The sequence below is a fragment of the Hordeum vulgare genome, chromosome 3H (genome assembly GCF_904849725.1).
Source record: "Hordeum vulgare subsp. vulgare chromosome 3H, MorexV3_pseudomolecules_assembly, whole genome shotgun sequence".
Lineage (NCBI taxonomy): Eukaryota > Viridiplantae > Streptophyta > Magnoliopsida > Poales > Poaceae > Hordeum > Hordeum vulgare.
This window is the reverse complement of record NC_058520.1, coordinates 196,401,906-196,421,572: the sequence shown is the minus strand read 5'-3', so window position 1 is coordinate 196,421,572 and position 19,667 is coordinate 196,401,906. Positions and strand designations below refer to the sequence as shown.

Genomic DNA, 19,667 nt, shown 5'->3' with positions numbered 1-19,667 from the left:
CGAGGGCGAGGTTGACGGGGCTCGGAAGGGGCACGACGCGATGGGCAAGGGCGAAGCGGACGGGGCTCGGGAGGGGCGCGACGCGGCGGGACGAGGGCGAGGCGGCCGGGGCTCGGGAGGGGCACCAGGGCAAGGGCGAGGGCGAGGCGCCCAGGGCTCAGGAGGGGTGGTCGTTCGAGGGATTGGTGGGTCGAACATACCCTCGCTCTGCTCAGCTCGTCTCCGCAAGGGTGCTCGAGTGAGTGCTCGAGTGAGAACATAGTTCAGTAAAAATCTACTATGTACTAGTACTCTATTAAACAATGAATAGTAAGTTTGATTGAATTTTTTTGGTCTAATGCGTCCTCCGTTAGTACTCTATTAAACAATGAATAGTAAGTTTGATTGAATTTTTTTGGTCTAATGCGTCCTCCGTGGAGGCTACCAAAACACGGCGTGTGTATGTTGGCTCCGAGCCACCCGTCCCCAAGTCCAACCCGACCTGATGCGGCTATAATAATAAATCTCTTTTGGTCCGCGGTGCCCTAGTCCCTATAGCCGCCGGCCGCAGTCACCACCTCCGCCTCCTCCTGACCCTCCGCGTTGCCGCCGCCATCGCCGCCGCCATCGCCGCCCTTGCTGTCTTCACTCCGTCCGCCATCTTGGACATCCGATTTTCAGGTATGAGCTTCACAGTCACCCAGTAATTGCTTAAACCCAAACCGATTAACCTCCAAGTTTTGGTTGTGGCGGTGTGCGTCCGGCACGCTATCTAGATCCGCCCCTTCTCCATGCCCCAGCTTCGGTCTCAGACCTTGATCTGATGCCGTGTCGTCTCAAAATACAAGAGTCTACAGAAACTTTATCTCTTGTGAATGTGAACTCGGGACAGTCTGCTTGCCGCAAAGTGCGTTTTATTCTTAATGTTTTTATCTTTGTACTCCCTCCGTCCCAAAATTCTTGTCTTCCATAGTTCCATTTGTTTAGATATGAGTGTATCTAGTCACACTTTAGTATTTAGATACATTCATTTCTAGACAAACCTAAGACAAGTATTTTGGGACGGAGGGAGTAGAAATTAATAACGGCTGTTGCTCATGCGATGAATCATGTGAGAGTTGCGCCACAACATGAAGTGTGCTTATTGTCGGCCAAAGGTTCGCAATTTGCTTAAAGCAGTTTCTAGTCCAAAGGCTTAATTGCTGTAACCGCTAAGTCCGTTCATTTTACCATGTCTGGGTCTTCTGAAATCTGCTTGACCTAATTAATGTTCCAACGATCAAGTTTACTTTTGCATCTTTGCTAAATTGTGGGGTTAATGCATCTTTGCTGCTTGTGAAAATGAAAATATAAACATGGGTGCGAGTCATGACTTATTCATTGATCCACTAACATTTGTCTGCGGCAGGTTCCGCTCTTCGGATTGCAAGGGACTGAATGGAGCTCAAACTAGCATTCCCCCAGGACAGCCTCCCACTTTCCATCATTTCGGCTGCTAAGATTGCAGGTGTTCCTCTAATCATTGATCCGACCCTTGCCTCAGGTTCAGTGCCCACACTACACTTCAGTTCTGGGTAAGTGATCAATGTTCAAGTACATCTTTTAGGCTCTCTCCGTCTCTTTCTGATTAAATTACTACATTCCTTATGTTACAATTATTTGTGGACACTTTACTACCATGATATATGTTTGAATAGTTACTGTAGTCGACTCTGAAGGTTACCTCTTATTTTAATCTCCTCGTCTTATATTATTGGTTCAAGGAAATTATTGTGATGGAACTGATGACTGTTAGAACATGATGTGTCAACCAAAACAGTTTTATTGGTGAAATATGGCAATATTTTTGTATGGTACTTTGTAGTGTCTCAATGATTCTATCATGATTCTGTACAGGGATTTTATACATGGTGTCAACACAATTCTCCGGTACATTGCACGTGCTGCATCTGTTTCCAGCTTCTATGGCCAAGACCATATTCAGGCATCACATGTATGTTTTGCTTTTATTGGGGTTGTAATTGATTTTCAAGATCATCTCACTATTTCCTGAGTTGCTATTGTTTTCATATGTGTAGGTTGACCAATGGCTCGAGTATGCACCACTCATTCTGTCAGGCTCTGAATTTGAAGCTGCTTGCTCATTTCTTGATGGATACTTGTCATCTCGAACCTTTTTGGTTGGTTATGGTTTATCAATTGCTGATATTGTTGTGTGGTCAAATCTCACAGGTAATTACCTGGCTTCTTTCATGGTTGAGTAATTAATGTGTCTCTCTCTTTCTCTTTCTCTCTCCCTCTCCCTTCCTCCCTCCCTCCCTCCTTTCCTCTCTCTCTCTCTCTCGTCTTGCCTTGGAGGTAACAACTCTTTTCCTCAGGAACTGGTCAACGATGGGAAAGTCTAAGGAGGTCAAAGAAATATCAGAGCCTTGTCCGCTGGTTCAACAGTGTAGCTGCAGACTATGCGGATGCACTAGATGAAGTTACATCTGCTTATGTTGGAAAGCGTGGAATTGGCAAATCTCCTGCTCCAAGCTTGAAAGAAAAGGTGCCTGGTTTGAAGGAGAATACGTCGGGTCATGAAATAGATCTCCCAGGTGCCACAGTTGGCGAAGTTTGCGTTCGTTTTGCTCCAGAGCCTAGCGGGTATCTCCACATTGGTCATGCAAAGGCTGCACTGTTGAACAAGTATTTTGCAGAAAGATATAAAGGGCGTCTAATAGTTCGATTTGATGACACAAATCCTTCTAAAGAAAGCAATGAATTTGTTGAGAATGTCCTGAAAGATATTGAGACACTTGGTGTTAAATACGATGTAGTTACATACACATCAGATCATTTTCCAAAGCTAATGGAAATGGCTGAAAGTTTGATTAAGCAGGGAAAGGCATATGTTGATGATACACCCAAGGAGCAAATGAGGAGTGAAAGGATGGATGGTGTGGAATCTAAGCGTAGAAACAGTACTGTCGAGGAGAACTTGTCGTTGTGGAAAGAGATGGTTAATGGCACCAAAAGGGGTACCGAGTGCTGTGTACGTGGTAAACTTGACATGCAGGACCCAAACAAATCACTCCGAGATCCTGTTTACTACCGTTGCAACCCTGATCCCCATCATCGCGTTGGCTCAAAATACAAGGTCTATCCAACTTATGACTTTGCTTGCCCATTTGTGGATGCACTAGAAGGAGTGACTCATGCTCTTCGTTCGAGCGAATACCATGATCGGAATGCACAGTACTATCGTATTCTTCAAGACATGGGCCTGCGGAGGGTAGAAATCTATGAGTTCAGCAGGCTGAATATGGTTTATACCGTTCTTAGCAAGCGCAAGCTTCTGTGGTTCGTCCAAAACAGGATGGTGGAGGACTGGACCGACGCACGCTTTCCCACTGTACAAGGCATAGTACGCCGTGGCTTGAAGATTGAAGCATTGATCCAATTTATACTGGAGCAGGTAATTTTCTAATGAATTGCTCTTTACGATCTTGCAACTATATGCATATGAGTAACTGAGTTATTAACTCTCTTTTACTTTTTTTTGTATTTCCTATTTGTGAAGGGTGCTTCGAAAAATCTCAATCTTATGGAGTGGGATAAACTCTGGACAATCAACAAGAAGATAGTTGATCCAGTGTGTGGAAGGCATACTGCTGTGCTGAAAGACAAACGTGTGCTTTTGACCCTTACTAATGGTCCAGAGGAACCATTTGTTCGAATCTTACCAAGGCACAAGAAACACGAGGGTGCTGGAAAGAAGGCTACAACGTTTGCAAACAGAATTTGGCTAGAGTATGCTGATGCATCAGTCGTTAGCGTGGGCGAGGAAGTTACTTTGATGGACTGGGGAAATGCTATCATTAGAGAAATCAAGACTAATGGAACAGTTACTCAGCTCGTTGGTGAACTCCATCTTGAAGGGTCAGTGAAGATGACAAAGCTGAAACTAACATGGCTATCAGATATTGAAGATCTTGTGTCTCTCTCTTTGGTAGAATTTGACTACCTAATTAATAAAAAGAAGGTAAGAACCCATGTTTTAACTTTCATGTTGGTAGGCATGCACCCACATGGTCACCAGAACCATATTCTTATACTGCATATGTGCTATCATCATTCTAGTAGTATGCAGGCTTTTTCACTTAGACTAGTTAGATACTTCTGTGGCACAGTTACTATGTTTTCAACTATGCACGTTTTGTGCTATCATTCTAGTAGTATGCATGCTTTTTCACTTAGACTAGTTAGGCTTTTTCCCTTAGACTGGTTGGGCTTTTTCACTTAGACTGGTTAGGCTTTTTCACTTGGACTAGTTAGATACTCCCTCCGTCCCAAAATAAGTGTCTTGAGCTTAGTATAAATTTATACTAGAGCTAGTATAAAGTTGAGACACTTATTTTGGGACGGAGGGAGTACTTCTGTAGCACAATTACTATGTTTTCAACTGAGAAATTAGATCTTAACCCACACTTTACTTTTCACTTTAATCATTTGCCCCTCCCCCTGAGATTGACGGGTGGGGCCGGGTCCACTTGCCATTCACACAATCCTGGGGCAAATCATCAAACCCCTGATAAAGTGTGGCAAATCATCTAATCCCCCGTTTTCAAGTATACATGGTTTGGCCAACTTATCTTGCCTCAACAGTCAACAGCTCAAGACTTTTGATGAACTGGTTGGTCCTTGGGACTCAACATGGCAACCTATCCATACTCTGTCCTACTAGTGTTGAAATCTGATGCTGATGATATTTAGTTTTCTTTTTATATGTATGTCATGATGTGGATGAGTTATCTTTTCCATCATTGTGCACATGTCTCTGTCCATCTTTAAGTGGTATCTACATGTACTTTAGATCCTAATATCTAGCACATTTTGTAGCTGGAAGAAGATGAGGACTTCCTTGACAATCTCAACCCTTGCACTCGACGAGAAGCTTTAGCTCTTGGAGACCCGAACATGCGGAGCGTGAAGAAAGGAGAAGTTATACAGCTCGAAAGGAAAGGGTACTACAGGTGTGATGTTCCATTTGTCAGGTCGTCCAAGCCAATTATGCTTTTTGCCATTCCAGACGGCCGACAGAAGTCCACATCGATTGTTACTGGAGCCTAGCTTCTACAAACGATGTTAGTTAAATTGTGGTACGTTTTTGGGCATTAAGTTGCAGCCTTATTGGTATCAAAACTGCTGTTGTAATGGCTGAAACTTGGAACTTCAGATTTTGGTTCTTCAGTGTCTCGGACTTGATTATCCAGTGTATCAATTCCTTTTGCATGTTTGAGTATACGCCAACTGCTACCAGGATATGGGATTGTGTGGAACAAATATCAAGATGAGATTTGGGTTATCGTATCCAGATCTGTGGTAAATGTCATGTCTGAATATTAAAGAATGTTCCTGTTGAAATACTGCCATGTTTCAAACCTCACTTGCTCTTAATTTTCATCTGTATTGCAGTCCTTTTTGCGATTGAAGCTGCAATTATATTCTTGAGCCTGTTGTGTGTCGGATGAAACACCGGTTGATCTGTTGTGCTGTTGCCGTTGTTCTGATGCTGTTGTGTTTAAGGATGTTCCTGTTGATATACTAAGAATGTTCCTGTTGATATACTGCAGTAACGGTGTGTCGTGTAAGGCGTGTTTGGTTGGATGTGGTTGTTCTGGCCCTGATCTTGTGTGAGCTCGGGTGAACAGTAAAGAACGGAAATAAAGTTCTGATTTTTTATTGTGAGCCAAACATTGACAAATGTTTTGATTGCTTGCAAAATTTCATCACCGGATGACATTTGTGGAAAACGTGGTAAAAGAAAAAAATCATGATGAAACCTTGCAACCAATCAAAATATTTGTCAATGTTTGGCACAAAAAAGAAAATCTGAATTTTTCACTTTTTTTGATTCTACTGTTGAACATCACTTTCGGTGTTTGATTAGCCTTTACTTTCCCTTTTGGAGTTTGGCTTAAAGCCCCCAAATCACCTATTTTTGTGCTTTTGGCTGAGCCAAAGTTAAGCCTAAATGAATACCCCCTATATCTGCTAAGGTTTTGACGTGGGTTCACATTGCATAAGTCCGATGCCCATGAAGGTTGACTGATTTGTCAAAATTTTAGCGACTGTTTTATCTCCTCCAGCTTTACAGGACAATTCATGTGCAAGAAAATTGGTTACAAACTTAACTAGTAAACATGGGCATCAAACCAAACAAGCATAGTTTGTGATGGACCACTGATACAAACTTACTAAGAAAATAAAAGATGGCAGGATCCTTCCCGAGGTATTGTCAAGCTGACGAGAAGTCATGAATACTACGCACAATGCTGATCATAGAGGTCATAATGGCACAAACACCCAAATATGTAACTTAACTAGAAATATCCAGCTCCAGCAAGGAGTTCGTATCAAAATTTATCTTCATACAAGAGACAATTTCCCTTGCTGCCATTACCACTTCAAAGAGTAACGGCATTCCTATGACAATTGACAAGTACATGAACAAAACAAAAGTAAAATAGCCGTGGGTGTTGACAACAGGTCCTTGGCTCCTTGCATGGGTACAAACTGTTACTTCCTCAGGCTGCTCTCTAGTCTGTCTATAGCAGCCCCCACACGACTTTGATTGCCTTGTAAATCCGACGACGATTTTGAATTTTCAATCTCAAGATTGGCCTTTTCTGCGAGCTTCAACTGTACCCAACCTGTAGAAGAATTCCCAACGTGAGCTTCTTGAGCAAATAACCACAACAAGTCACCAGCAGACTTAACTAATTCACATGGTGTATAATAACCATTGTTTAAGAATGACATGACGCTGCTAAATTGGCAACTGGTGGCGCAGAGTGTTAGTAATGCAGATGCTTATGTCAAGATGGCTGTATATAAATGGATTATGTGCATCTGCTTTCTAATAATAATAACACTTATTAAAGCACCCCCACATGAACAAGGAACCTAGGTGACTGGTATTTGGCCACAAAGAAATACATAATGAGAAGGTAGCATAGGCTAAGCTTAACGTGTGAAAAGGTGAAATTATAGGCTACCCATAATGAGACAAGTTCAAACATTCTTAAAAGAATGGAACACGAGGGCTACAATTAAGTATGGAAGAAAGCGTTGCACGAAGATGCTATTTACTTTGCACTAAATTCTATACTATTAATCTATCATAGAGGATATTACACATCTATTAATATTTGCATCATCAGGTCCATAACTAACCAGCCCACAAGCAAAGGTCCATAAAGAAATGATCTGCATATCCGACGAAGCTAGTCTAGAAAACCACTAAAGTATATGGAGGTGAGAATACCAAGGGGAAAGCAAATTCCGGCACCTAGAGCAGATCCAACCAATACATTCCTTGCACGCCACATTGGTGAACCAGGTACTGAAGGTATAGACATCAGTTGAGATGAATCCAGTATACCGAGCAATATCAGTTATTAATAGTAAATACAAACGATGATATTATTTACAGTTTCTGAAGATATATGCTGATTAAGGAAAACAATATGGATATCAAGAATCATCAAGATATTTAGGCAAACATTATGATATGTATTCTTCCTCCACAAGTAATAAAAAAATTTCAAGTATCTTGATTGATGCAAAAATTCCATTAGACGTATCTTGGCAGGCCAATTCCATCAAACCATATACCCGATACTGCAATCATCAAATGTTAGGGGTTACATAGCCATAGAAGGCCTCTAGAGGCAGCCAACCTTACAGTTAACTAAATAGCCTGTGATAACTAATAGTATAATCATTGCCAACAACAGAATACTCCCTCCGTCCCAAAATTCTTGTCTTAAGTTTGTCTAGAAATGGATGTATACATACATCCATTTCTAGACAAACTTAAGACAAGAATTTTGGGACGGAGGGAGTATTTAACAAAGAGTAGTAGTTACAAACCAGGGTTAGCCATAGCAACACACTGAGGGTATGTCTGGTTAACTTCTAACTATGAATGCGGTGCTGTTCTATATTCCATTTTAATCAGTTTATAGTATATTTCATAAGCTTTTCATGTTATACCTTAGTATACAATAATAGGTAAATGTTTTTTGGTGACCAATGAGATGTTTTAACCAAATGCAACTAAAATCCAAGATAAAAAATGGTGAGATACATACATATAAGCCCAAAAGCGGCTGCAGTAGCCGAGCCAGCTCCAGCAATATTGAACACATCATGTACCCCACGGTTCTCAATAAGAAGGTTCTGTATGCCAAAGAAAGTTGCAGTGAACATCCCAAGGCGAGCACCACCAACTAGTGAGCCTTTGGCAACCCGGATGAACCTTTTCTCCATGGCATCTCTCATCAACCTATACTGTTCGCGCTTGTCTGTGGTGCTCCCCATCTTCAACATCACTTCAGCATCTTTGCTCTGTAAAATAGGATACGAATGTAGTTTTCACATAAGTCATTCTTTTGGCCTAAAGCATGCTAACATTTAGAGGGAAAGGAGTGAAATATCATCCTCAGCAAAAAGAAAGAAAGAAAGGGGTAAATATCTAATCAAATTTTTGGGATACCAAATCCTAAGTAGGTAACGAGTAATTTCCTATATATATGTTCTAATTCAATACTGTTGCATAAGGTAGTCTGTATTTTGTAAATTTACAAAATTATGCTAGAACTCTAGTTCCTATATATGTGTACTGATTATTATCACTAATCAGCTCCATTTTTACATCCACAAAGGTTACATACGAGGCAGTAACAGAAAGGAAGATGTAATAATGAAGTGGGGCGGTAGCTTACGACGTTGGCGTTGGCCTCCTTGGCCCCGCCGTAGAGAAGACCGGTGAATACGCCTACGAGGGTCCCAGTTCCCCAGCTTACTGTCCCCACTGGCCCAGACCTCGACGGCGTGCCTTCCGCATCCGCCTCAGCGTCCTCCTGGGTCATCCCCACTCAAAGCACGTCAGAAAAATAAATAACTCTAAACCATAAGCAGCAGGGGACAGGTCGCGAACCGTAGGGGAGGTAGAATCTGACGAACTTGGCAGCGGTTCGGCGGGAGGAGGCGTCGGGGCGGCCTGAGTAGGCATCGGGGTCGCGGGATCTGCTGCAGGGCGGTAGCCCGCTGAGCACGGAGGAGACGCTCGAAATAAAAGCAAAAACAGGACGCACTTCGAGCAGGCGGATGTTGGGAAGGGCAGGTCAGCGCCGGCGGTGGTGCGTCGCGGCGGCGAGATCAGGTGGAAATGTGAAGGGGAGAAGGTCGAGTGTATGGGCTTTTTTCCAGTAGGGTGGGCTCGTACTGTTGTTTTTTACGTGCTCTTTCAGAGCCCACCGAAGAAAACGTAAGCGTTTCTCAAAACAAAAACAAAAAACGCTTTATACGTGTACGTAAGAGCGTCTAAAACCGCCTTAAAAAAAAAGAGCATCTAAAACGGGTTTTCCCCTCGGGTTTTAGATACCTCTCGTGGCGACACTGCAAGGCTGATCCGAACTCTACCACCAATCCTACTCCTTCTCGACTAGGTTCTCGATCCCGAACTCTACCCGACCTTGGTTCCTTTTGCGGGTTGCTAGGGTTTTGGCGGCTGGAATACGTAGCTTGCTAGGTTTTGGCCATGACGGGATCGGGATCGCAACCGTCAGCAGGAAGCGCAGCCTCCGGAGGAAAGCCAATCGGAGTTGAGGAGATGATCGAGAAACTCAATCTTCAGGAGCGGGAGGAGGACGATCTGATCTTTAATCAGGAGTTCCCACATGAGATCGAGGAAGCGAAGTTCATGGCGCTGGCGATGGTGCATACGAACAAGCCTTTTAGTAGGGGTTTGTTCTACGAGACGATGAGACTTGTGTGGAGCCTAGCGCACGGAGTAACCTTCAAACCGTTGGGCGAAAACCTATTCTCCCTGATAGTAAACTGCCTGGGGGATTGGAAGAGGGTCCTTGGCTGTTTCGTGATCATGGAGTGCTAATTGAGAAGTATGATGGATACACCAGATACGATGAAGTGGTGCTGGATAAACTTGCAGTCTGGATCCAGATTGTTGATCTTCCTCCACTCTTCGGGAAGGAACACGTGGTTCAATCATTGACAAAGAAAGTTGGAACGGTGGAGAAGGTAATGCTAAACCCCAGGTGGGGTGATGGAAGGATTGTGAGGATCAGAGTTAAGCTTGACATCCATGAGTCACTGATGAGATATGTCTCTATCACGAAGGATAAAAAGAAGGTGTATTACTCGGTTCTATACAAGAAGATGCCGGTGTTCTGCTATGTGTGTGGCCATATGGGACATACATACCTCGAGCATGGTAATGGAAAGCATGACCCGCAGAACATGGAGTAGGGTGAGTTCATACTTGCAGCTCGGCCAGGAGTAAGGAGGCAAACAGGTCAAAGCTTGAAGGGTAGGCAGAAGGACAGGGCTAACACGGGTGGTCGGGGAAGAAACAATGGCTCGGATGATGATGATGATCTGAATGACACTAGCAATAGCCCTGTGAAACCTATTGGGGGGAGGTAGGAGATAAATTTTCTGGGCGAAAAAGTCTTACCTTTGAGGAGAAGAGCACGAACCCTGCAGCTACCGAAGCGGGGCTGTCAGCCCAAGCACAGGAGCCCCCGGTCGCTATGTCAAATGCGGTGGTGGTTCACTCGCAGATGGAATTGATCACATAGAAGGAAGATGAGGATGGTGACACTTCATCGCATGATTCGAAGAGGTTAAGGAAGGACAACTCGGTTGTGATGGATGCCAGCCACAATTTATCGGCGAGCTCCGAGAAGGGGCTCGACCGGTCGCAATGAAAATCCTTGTATGGAACTACCGTGGGATGCGTAAACCTGCGGCAGTTCGGGCGCTCTTGGGGATCCAAGAGCGAATAAAGTCAGATGTGTTGTTCCTATCTGAAACACATCTGGACAAGGCTAAGGCAGGAAAACTAAGGAGGAGATTGGGGTTTGATGAGATGGAAGTGTGGGAAAGTGACGACAGAAGTGGAGGACCGATCATGCTTTGGCAAACCAGCATGGGAGTCTCATCTTGGGAAGCTCGGGCAAACTTCATAGACATACGCATCAAGGAGGAAACACCTGCAGGATGGCGGTTCACTAGATTCTATGGCGAGCCAGGTAGCAACTGGAAACACTTGTCGTGGGAGTATTTGCGTGAACTTCACGCAATGACTGGTCTGCAATGGTTAGTGGCAGGGGACTTTAATGAAATATTACATGCTCATGAGAAAGAAGGGGGGCAGGCACGCCCCCAACGTTGTATGCATGCTTTTAGCAGTGCGCTGAGCGACTGCAGGCTTGATGACCTTGGCTATTCGGGGGACATTTTCAGCTCGCGAAGAGGTCAAATACGAGAACAGCTTGACAGAGCTGTTTCGAGTAGCACTTGGGCAGATATGTTTCCAATATATGGTGTTTCAAATGAACCTTTTAACAAGTTGGATCACCGACCGATCTTGATTGACACTGACTTCCATCAAGGTTCACAACCAAGGGGTCCGACGGGTCCAAGGAAATTTGAAGCAAGATGGCTCGCGGAGGAAGATGTCGAGGTGATAGTTCAGACTGCATGGGATCGGGGAAAAGCTAGAGGAATTCAACCATACTCGCAAGTCACAGGAGATATACATGCAGCGTTGCATACATGGGATAAAGAAACACTTAAGGGCCCTAGAACCCGGCTGAGGAAACTGTAGAAGGAGCTTAATGATGTGTTGTCGGGGCCGCTGTCAGATGAGGTTGTTGCTCGACAACATGTGCTACACATGTAGATTGAAAATATTCTTGAGCAAGAAGAGATATATTGGATGCAGAGAGGACATGCTGACTGGCTATGTCGTGGTGACCAAAATATAGATTTCTTTCATCACGCAGCCACTGGAAGACGCAAGAAAAACTTTATTAAGAAACTGAAGGGAGAGTCAGGTGATTGGATTGAGGATGAGGACCAACTCAAGGGGCATGTGGCGAATTATTTTGAGGGTCTATTCTCCTCTGAAGTGCAAGATACGAACCAAAATGTCTTGGACAAGGTAAAGCCTAGAGTTTTGGCTGAGATGAATGATGAGTTAATGAAACCTTATACTAGGGAGGAAGTGAAGAGAGCTATGTATAACATTGGTGACCTTAAGGCACCGAGACCTGATGGTCTTCATGCGGTGTTTTACAAGAGATTCTGGCACATTATCGGAGATGATTTAGTTGATGAAGTGTTGATGGTAGTGAATAATAGAAAGATATCAGAGGGTTGGAATAACACCACACCTGTTCTTATCCCAAAGGTGGAAAATCTGAAAGTCATCACACAGTTCCATCCAATCAGTCTCTGTAACGTGGTCTACAAGGTGATTTCAAAACTGCTAACCAATAGGCTAAAATATCTATTGCGAGAGATTATTTCACTAAATCAAAGTGCCTTTGTTCCCGGGCGCTTGATTACGGACAACTTCTTAGTTGCTTTTGAGTCCTATCATGCTATTAAGAGTAAGAGGACCGGGAAGTTTGGAACATGTGCGGTCAAATTGGATGCACAAGGCCTACGATAGGGCCGAGTGGGGGTTTCTTGAGAGAATTATGCTTTAGATGGTCTTCACATCAAATTGGGTTGCGCTCATTGTGGAATGTGTATGGTCAGTGAAGTACCAAGTCCGGTTTAATAATTCTCTTACAGTTTTTTTGCTCCGTCTCGTGGCCTCCGCCAAGGAGACCCGTTATCACCTTACCCGTTTTTACTTTGTGGGGAGGGCCTCTCAAGTTTGCTCAACCATGAGGAGGAAATTGGTAACTTGATGAGGGTGCGAGTCTGTAAGGATGCACCGGTCGTCTCTCATCTCCTTTTTGCAGACGACTCCCTCATTTTGATGCGAGCAGATGTCACTAATGCCGCGAGTCTTCCTCATGCTCTTGATGACTATTGTGCTACCTCGGGCCAGCTGGTGAGTGAAGCAAAATCGAGCATCTTCTTCAGCCCTTGTACACCGGTGGAAGTTCGGGCAGAGGTTTGCACTACACTGAATATTATGGCGGATACGATTACGGATAAGTATTTGGGGTTGTCCCCAATTGTTTGGGTGGAGCGAACTGATTGTTTTCAGCATATTGTGGATAGAATATTGAACAGGATAAGAGGATGGAAGGAGAAGATGCTCTCTTTCGGAGGAAAAGAAGTGTTGGTGAAGGTTGTTGTTCAAGCCATTCCTTCATATGCCATGCTAGTTTTCAAGCTTCGAAAACAAATTTGCAATGCGATAACAACCACTATGTCTCAGTACTGGTGGGGAGATGAGGATGTGAAGAGGCACATGCATTGGTTTGCATGGTGGAAGATGTGTGTGCCTCAGAGCCATGGAGGTATGGGGTTCAGAGATGTACACTCTTTTAACTTGGATCTTCTAGATAAACAGTGTTGGAGACTGATAGCAGAACCCGAATCTTTATGTGCTAGAGTGATGAGAGCAAAATATTTCCCGCATGGTGATTTACTAAATTGTACCCACAAGAAAGGAAGCTCATTATAGGTGGCAGAGTTTGTGGAGTGGTATTCAGACGTTCAAAAAGGGGCACATATGGAGAGTTGGAGATGGCACACAAATAAACATTTGGGATGATCCTTGGGTTCCTAGCATCCCAAACATGAAGGTAATGACCCGAAGAGGTAATATCATCCTGAGTAAAGTTTCTGAACTGATTTATATGGAGAATAGATGTTGGGATGAACAACTTATCAGGCAAGTATTCTAGCCCATTGATGCAAATCATATTTTGAATATACCCCTAGCTACGGGGATGATGGAGGACTTTGTTTCCTCGCACTATAACAAAACATGTATTTTCTCGGTCAAGACGACTTACCACATGGAGTGGGATCACCAACATGGACGAAAGTTGAGACAAACAAATTAAGTATTGTCATCAAGTATTACTCTAGTCTGGCGCATTCTATGGAAGCTTCAAGTACCGACGAAGATCAAAGTGCATGCATGGCGAGCTTTATATGGGTGAATCTCCATCTTCACCACATCAATAAAAATGTTAAGAACCACGGTGTCCAAGTGAGGCAATTGGATCATACTTTTTCAATATGCATCAACTTTTTATTCTTCACACAATACATGAGTGTGAACCATTGGACATACCATAAAGGTGGAATAGAATATGGTGGTAGGTTACAAAGGGGTAAAAGTGGAGAAGATAGTCTCACATCAATAAGGCGTACCAATGGGCTATGGAGATGCTTGTCGATAGATATCAATGCAAGGACTAGGGATTGCCATGCAAATGATGCACTAGAGCTATAATTGTATGAAATCTCCACTGAAGCTAAGTGGGGTGTGCATCCAACTTGCTTGCTCATGAATACCTCGGGCATTTGAGGAAGCCCGTCATCAGAATATACAAGCTAAGTTTATGAAAAAGTGATTCCCACTAGCATATGAATGATATAACATGAGACTCTCTATATGAAGAACAAGGTGCCACTTTGATGCACAAATGTGGTAAAGGATAGTAGCAAAGTCCCTTCTCTCTTTTTATCTCATTCATTGTTTTATGGTGGGCTCATTTGTCCTCCCACATTTTTAATTGCTCACTAGGACAATGCTCTAATAATTATGATCATCACACTTTTATTTACTTATAACTCAATATGAAAACTGATAGGACGATATGACTATGCATGAATGCCTCTGGCAGTGTACCAAGATGTGTAAAGGTCTAGCGTGACTTGTATAAAAAATATGATGAACAGTAGCTTTGCCACAAATATTATGTCAGCTCTATATGATCATGTAAATCATTATGATGATGAACAAACTAGCCATGTGAAGTGACGATGGCATTTGCATGGAAATATATCTCGGAATGGCTATGGAAATGACATAATAGGTAGGTATAGTGGTTGTTTTGAGGGGGATATAAAAAGGTTTATGTGCAATAGAGTGTGTCATGTCACGGGGTTTGGATGCACCAGCGAAAGTTCCATTGATCCTCAAGGTGAGAACGAGCGATGCAGGGTACCGAAGAGGCTCGCAAATTTGAGCAGGTGAGATTGCGTATGTACATGGTGTCACATTAGTCATGAAGAACTCATATACTTATTGCAAAGTTTTATCATTTTTATCATAAATCAAAGTACTACTCGCATGCCTAGAGGGAGAGGGTTGGTAGGAATTAACCATCGCGTGACTCTGACACAAAACAACACTAGGATTTCAACAAGGAATAGAAATGCTCACACATCATCACCATGCCCTTTTAACTTTTCAGATGAACAAGAAGTTGAACATCTCTTAAGATGGACACCTATCTTAATTAATAATAATGTACTCACACCTTTTCCATATCACCACATTAATATCATTAACCCACAATTTCTTTATATGTGCTATATGATGGTTTAATTATCAGTCATTGAATACCCATTATTTTTATCTAGTCTTACGACCCATGAAAATTACCATCACTAATTATCTAGATCTCAAACAAATATAAGTGAAGAACGAGATCATAACATTTCTATAAAATCTACATGCTACCGTGCTAAAAAAGATATAAGTGAAGTACTAGAGCAACTGCTAAGCTCAAAAGATATAAGTGAAGCACATAAAGTATTCTAACAAATTGTGATGATGTGTTATCTCTCTCAAATATATGTGTCCATCAAACCATGATTGTGGAAAACTGAAAGTAAAAGAAAACAAAAGCAAACGACTCTCCAAGCAAAACTCATATCATGTGATGAATAAAAATATAGCCCCAAGTTACATACCTATGGATTGAGATGAAAAGAGGGGCTGGCTTCCGGGGCATACCAAGCTTAGACACTTGATTCTTCCTAGAATATTACCCTGTGGTGCCTTGGGAATCCCCAAGCCTAGGCTTTTGCTGCTCCTCAGTCCTTCCTCCATCGGGATAATACCCAAAACACGAAAACTTCAATCACATAAAACTCAACAAATCTTCGTGAGATCCGTTAGTATAAGCAACCTATAAAATAATTCTAGGTGCTATTATAAGTTGATTCTTATTTAATTTTAGCATAGGGTACTGTATACTAAATCCTCCATGGCTTATACCCCCGATACGATCCATAGGATCATCAAAATAAGCAAACTACATAAGCAAAAACAGAATCTGACTTAAACAGAACAGTGTGTAGTAATCTGTAATGAACCTATACTTCTATAACTTCAAAAATTCTGAAAAATTAGGAAGACCTAAGTAATTTTTATAGCAATACTATGTAAAACATCCATCTTAAAAATACATTCCATAAAGTCAGATAAATTTTGCACTGGACGTCAAAGGGCTTTACTTTGCACAAACACAAATTATCCCAAGGGCTTTACTTTGCACAAACACAAATTAAAACATTAAAACACAATCATTACAGAGCCAATAATCATGTTATCACAAACAAATAGAAAGTAAAAAAGCAAAGATAAAGATAACTATTGGGTTGTCTCCCAACACACACTATTATTTTACGCCCCTAGCTAGGCATATTGCGCCGTTTCAAGTGTTGTCATCTTTGACATTGAGCCCCTTAATATCACAACCATGAGTAAGAGGAGGCTTAAGAATAGGATCCTTTATCAGGTTTACGAAGTTGGGGTGAACACTAATCGTTTTGAGGTCTTCGTTTCTGTTGGTAAGAGGTGTACTAATGTCACATCCCTGGATTTGCTATTTGGTGATTAGCAAGATTGTGCTCATGTTTTATTATTGCATTAAAAATGAAATAGGGATTAAAGAAACCCTAGCACCTCACCTTGTTTAAACCAAAATAAATAGTGTGTGATTTCAATGAACCCAAAATGGCCTTCATAAAAGCCCACTCTTTTTGATAAATATTGGAAACAATATTTCACGGGTGGATATTATTTATAAAATACTTTTGGCATTTTATTTTTTTCACAAAAGCCAGTGATATTACCCAAATATGTGGTTTTAAATATCTCAGGATATTATAAAATGTTGAAATAATTTTGTGGACTTGGAAATAATTCAAATAACACCCATAACTATATTCACTATTTATAGGAATAGTTTGGAGCCAAAAATAAAGCAAACAAATGTCAGAAATGTAAAACAGAAAACAAAAAATAAGAAAATAGGAAAAACCCTATCTACCGCTCACCTGACCCAACCCACTTACCCCTCCCGTCGTCTTCCTCCTCGCGAGTCAGCAGCAGGAGGTGGCCGCCGCTTCACCCGCCCGCAGCACGCAACTGCGTGCCTGCCTGGCTGCCCTGTCGCGCTGGCGAGGGAGATAAGCTCCCCCGCAACCCATTCCAAGCCTCTCCTCTTCCTCATTCGGGATCTTTCCCTCTCCTCTCTCAGCCGCCATTGGAGCCGAGCTCGAGCTCGCCGTCATCTCCGGTCACCGCAAGGCTTCCCCGAGCATCTCATCGCCTCCGCCTCGTCAATCTCGTCCTCTACGCCAACGAAATCGAGCCCCCGAGCCCTGCAACGCCACCAACACCGTCATCTTCAACCTTTGGCCGCCAGCAAGCCGTCATTGATTCATTGGCTACGCTACCTCCCCTAGCAGTCCGAGCCTCTCCTCATCACTGCCGTGAGCTTCTAAGTGTTTCCCCTCACTTTCCCCTCTCTCTCCTGCACCCTAGCTACCTAGCCGTGATCCCGAGCTCCGGCAGCCGCCACGGCTCGTCGCCGGTGCCCTCTAGCCACCCTCAGCCCGTCTCTGTGCACCTGGTAGATGAGGCCGAGCGAGGGGTACCTGCTGGTGCCCGAAGCTCACGATTTGGCCCCTTGTAGCGCAAGCCAGAGCATCTCCGGCGAGCCCTCCGCCGCGGCTAAGGTCGCCGGTGACCACCCTCCGGTGGGGGCCGATGTGGCGAGCTCATTAGAGCTTAATTAACCCCCCATGTGCCACTGCCAGTGGGCCCCAGGGTGGGTCAAACCCCACTTAGGGGCTAGTCAGCGCGGGATTATTCCCTGTGACACTGACGAGTGGCCCCCATTGGCTAGTTTGACCAGACCCAGGCGTTGTTGACCCAGTGACGTCAGCCTGACGCAATAAATCAATTTCTGTGATTAAAAATAATTCCAGAAATGCTGAAAACTTTGAAAAATCATAGAAAATAAAAGATAACTCCAAATTTGATAAATAATATATGTAGAAGTATCAGAAAAATTCAATGAACATAATGGTGCTACTTTCATGCATGACAAACAAAGTTATGAAACAACATCAGGTCAAATCAATTAAAGGAATTTGATAAATACCCTATTTTAAATAATATTTGAATTTTGAATTCAAATCAGAATCAAAGTAAGGTTCTGTTAGCCACATTAAACCATATTACATTTCATTCCATGCGTGATCATGCATCATATTGTTGCATATGAATGATACTGATTGCCGCTATTATTTTGGTAGGCTCTGCCCCTCCGGATACGTCCGAATATCCGACTGACGGATTTTATCCCTCCAGTGAGCAACAAGGCAAGCACCATTTTTGATCGTCCCGATAAAATCCCATGTTCCCGCTCCTGCTCTCACTTATTGCATTAGGACAAAATATTTCAAATGCTTTACTTCGATAGTTGAAACCATTCCTTTGCATGACCTATCATTTTCACAGTAAATAGCTAAACCTTGCAACCTAACATACCTGGTAGTTGCTTGAGCCATGATGTGTCTTATCCTGCTATGCTTGCTATGCTTAGAATTGTGTCAGGTCTGTTTCATCTGGGTGATGAACAGGAATGAACGAATGTGTTCTAGTGACAAATAATAAGTGTGGAACCTGATTTGGTAAAGGTACTGATGAAAGGCTATGTAGGAGTACATGGCGGGTTGTTTCATTGGAACCGTCCTTAGGAACTGAGTTCCGTGTGTTTATTCCAAGACTAGATACTACCACACGTTGGGATACTTAATTGACCCTCTCGGCTTATTAATCGCCTAGTACTCGGTCCAGGAGTTGCAAGTAGTTTGTGGTGTTTGTAGTCATGCTGGAGGCCGTGCATAGTGCTGACCTTAGAGGTGGGCTATGATGCGGTAGGTAGTGGCATGGTGTACCAAGTGGCACCCCGATGGTGGGCTTGGGAACCCTACGCACATCGTTTGGGGCCGTAGCGAAAACTTCGGCCGGACTTCCGTGCGAGTTCACTCTCAAATAGGCGATACATTTGGACTAGGTATTAGCGTGGTTGACGGTCGTGGCCGACTCCCTCGCTGGGCTTCCGCTTGAAGGTTTCCGAGGTGCGTAAAGTGCACATGGCGATAAGTGGCGAGAGAGTGTGTGAAGAAGTACACCCGTGCAGGGTTATGATCTATTCGAATAGCCGCGTCCGCGGATATGGACTACTTGGAGACATATGTTGTTCATAGATAACTTTAATGGCTACTCATAAAAGTATCAAGATAAGTGTGAGTATCATGTATGGCATTCCCGTAGGGAGACAGGAAGGAATCCATGATAGTGTATTGTTGTGGTGGTAGTGGACTCGTGTACGACTTATAAAAGTTGTTTAAAACTATTTAAAGTTGTAGTATAAGCTAGCCAAGAGTCAAAGCTGGCTTGCTGCATGAAACCCCACAACCCCCTTTATTGATACATGTGCATGAGTAGATAGATGTGTTCTAAAGTCTTGCTGAGTACCTTTGTACTCATGTTTGTTTAATAAATGTTGCAGAAGACACCCACGAGCCAACAGGTGGATTGTATCTAGACG

The 19,667-nt window shown here is 43.2% G+C and overlaps 2 protein-coding genes across 3 annotated transcripts; one reads left to right on the top strand and one right to left on the bottom strand.

The window, feature by feature from the left end:
• Positions 1–502: 502 nt before the first annotated feature.
• Positions 503–5,385, top strand: LOC123443500 (glutamate--tRNA ligase, cytoplasmic-like). The gene is made up of 7 exons (XM_045119885.1): positions 503–660; positions 1,388–1,553; positions 1,876–1,972; positions 2,058–2,211; positions 2,358–3,436; positions 3,542–4,003; positions 4,861–5,385. The coding sequence occupies exons 2-7, from the start codon at positions 1,417–1,419 to the stop codon at positions 5,089–5,091; spliced, it is 2,160 nt and encodes a 719-aa protein (XP_044975820.1). The 5' UTR covers positions 503–660; positions 1,388–1,416; the 3' UTR covers positions 5,092–5,385.
• A 918-nt stretch (positions 5,386–6,303) lies between these two features.
• On the bottom strand, positions 6,304–9,237 carry LOC123443499. Of its 2 annotated transcripts, XM_045119883.1 has the most exons (5): positions 8,966–9,234; positions 8,751–8,888; positions 8,118–8,373; positions 7,289–7,366; positions 6,304–6,674 (listed from the first exon to the last, which is right to left on the bottom strand). In XM_045119883.1, exons 1-5 carry the CDS (start codon positions 9,038–9,040, stop codon positions 6,541–6,543), a joined length of 681 nt encoding a protein of 226 aa, XP_044975818.1. In that variant the 5' UTR covers positions 9,041–9,234; the 3' UTR covers positions 6,304–6,540. The 2 variants fall into 2 exon arrangements, with proteins under 2 accessions (XP_044975818.1, XP_044975819.1); XM_045119884.1 differs by lacking the exon at positions 7,289–7,366 and having other exon boundaries at positions 8,966–9,237.
• Positions 9,238–19,667: the final 10,430 nt, after the last annotated feature.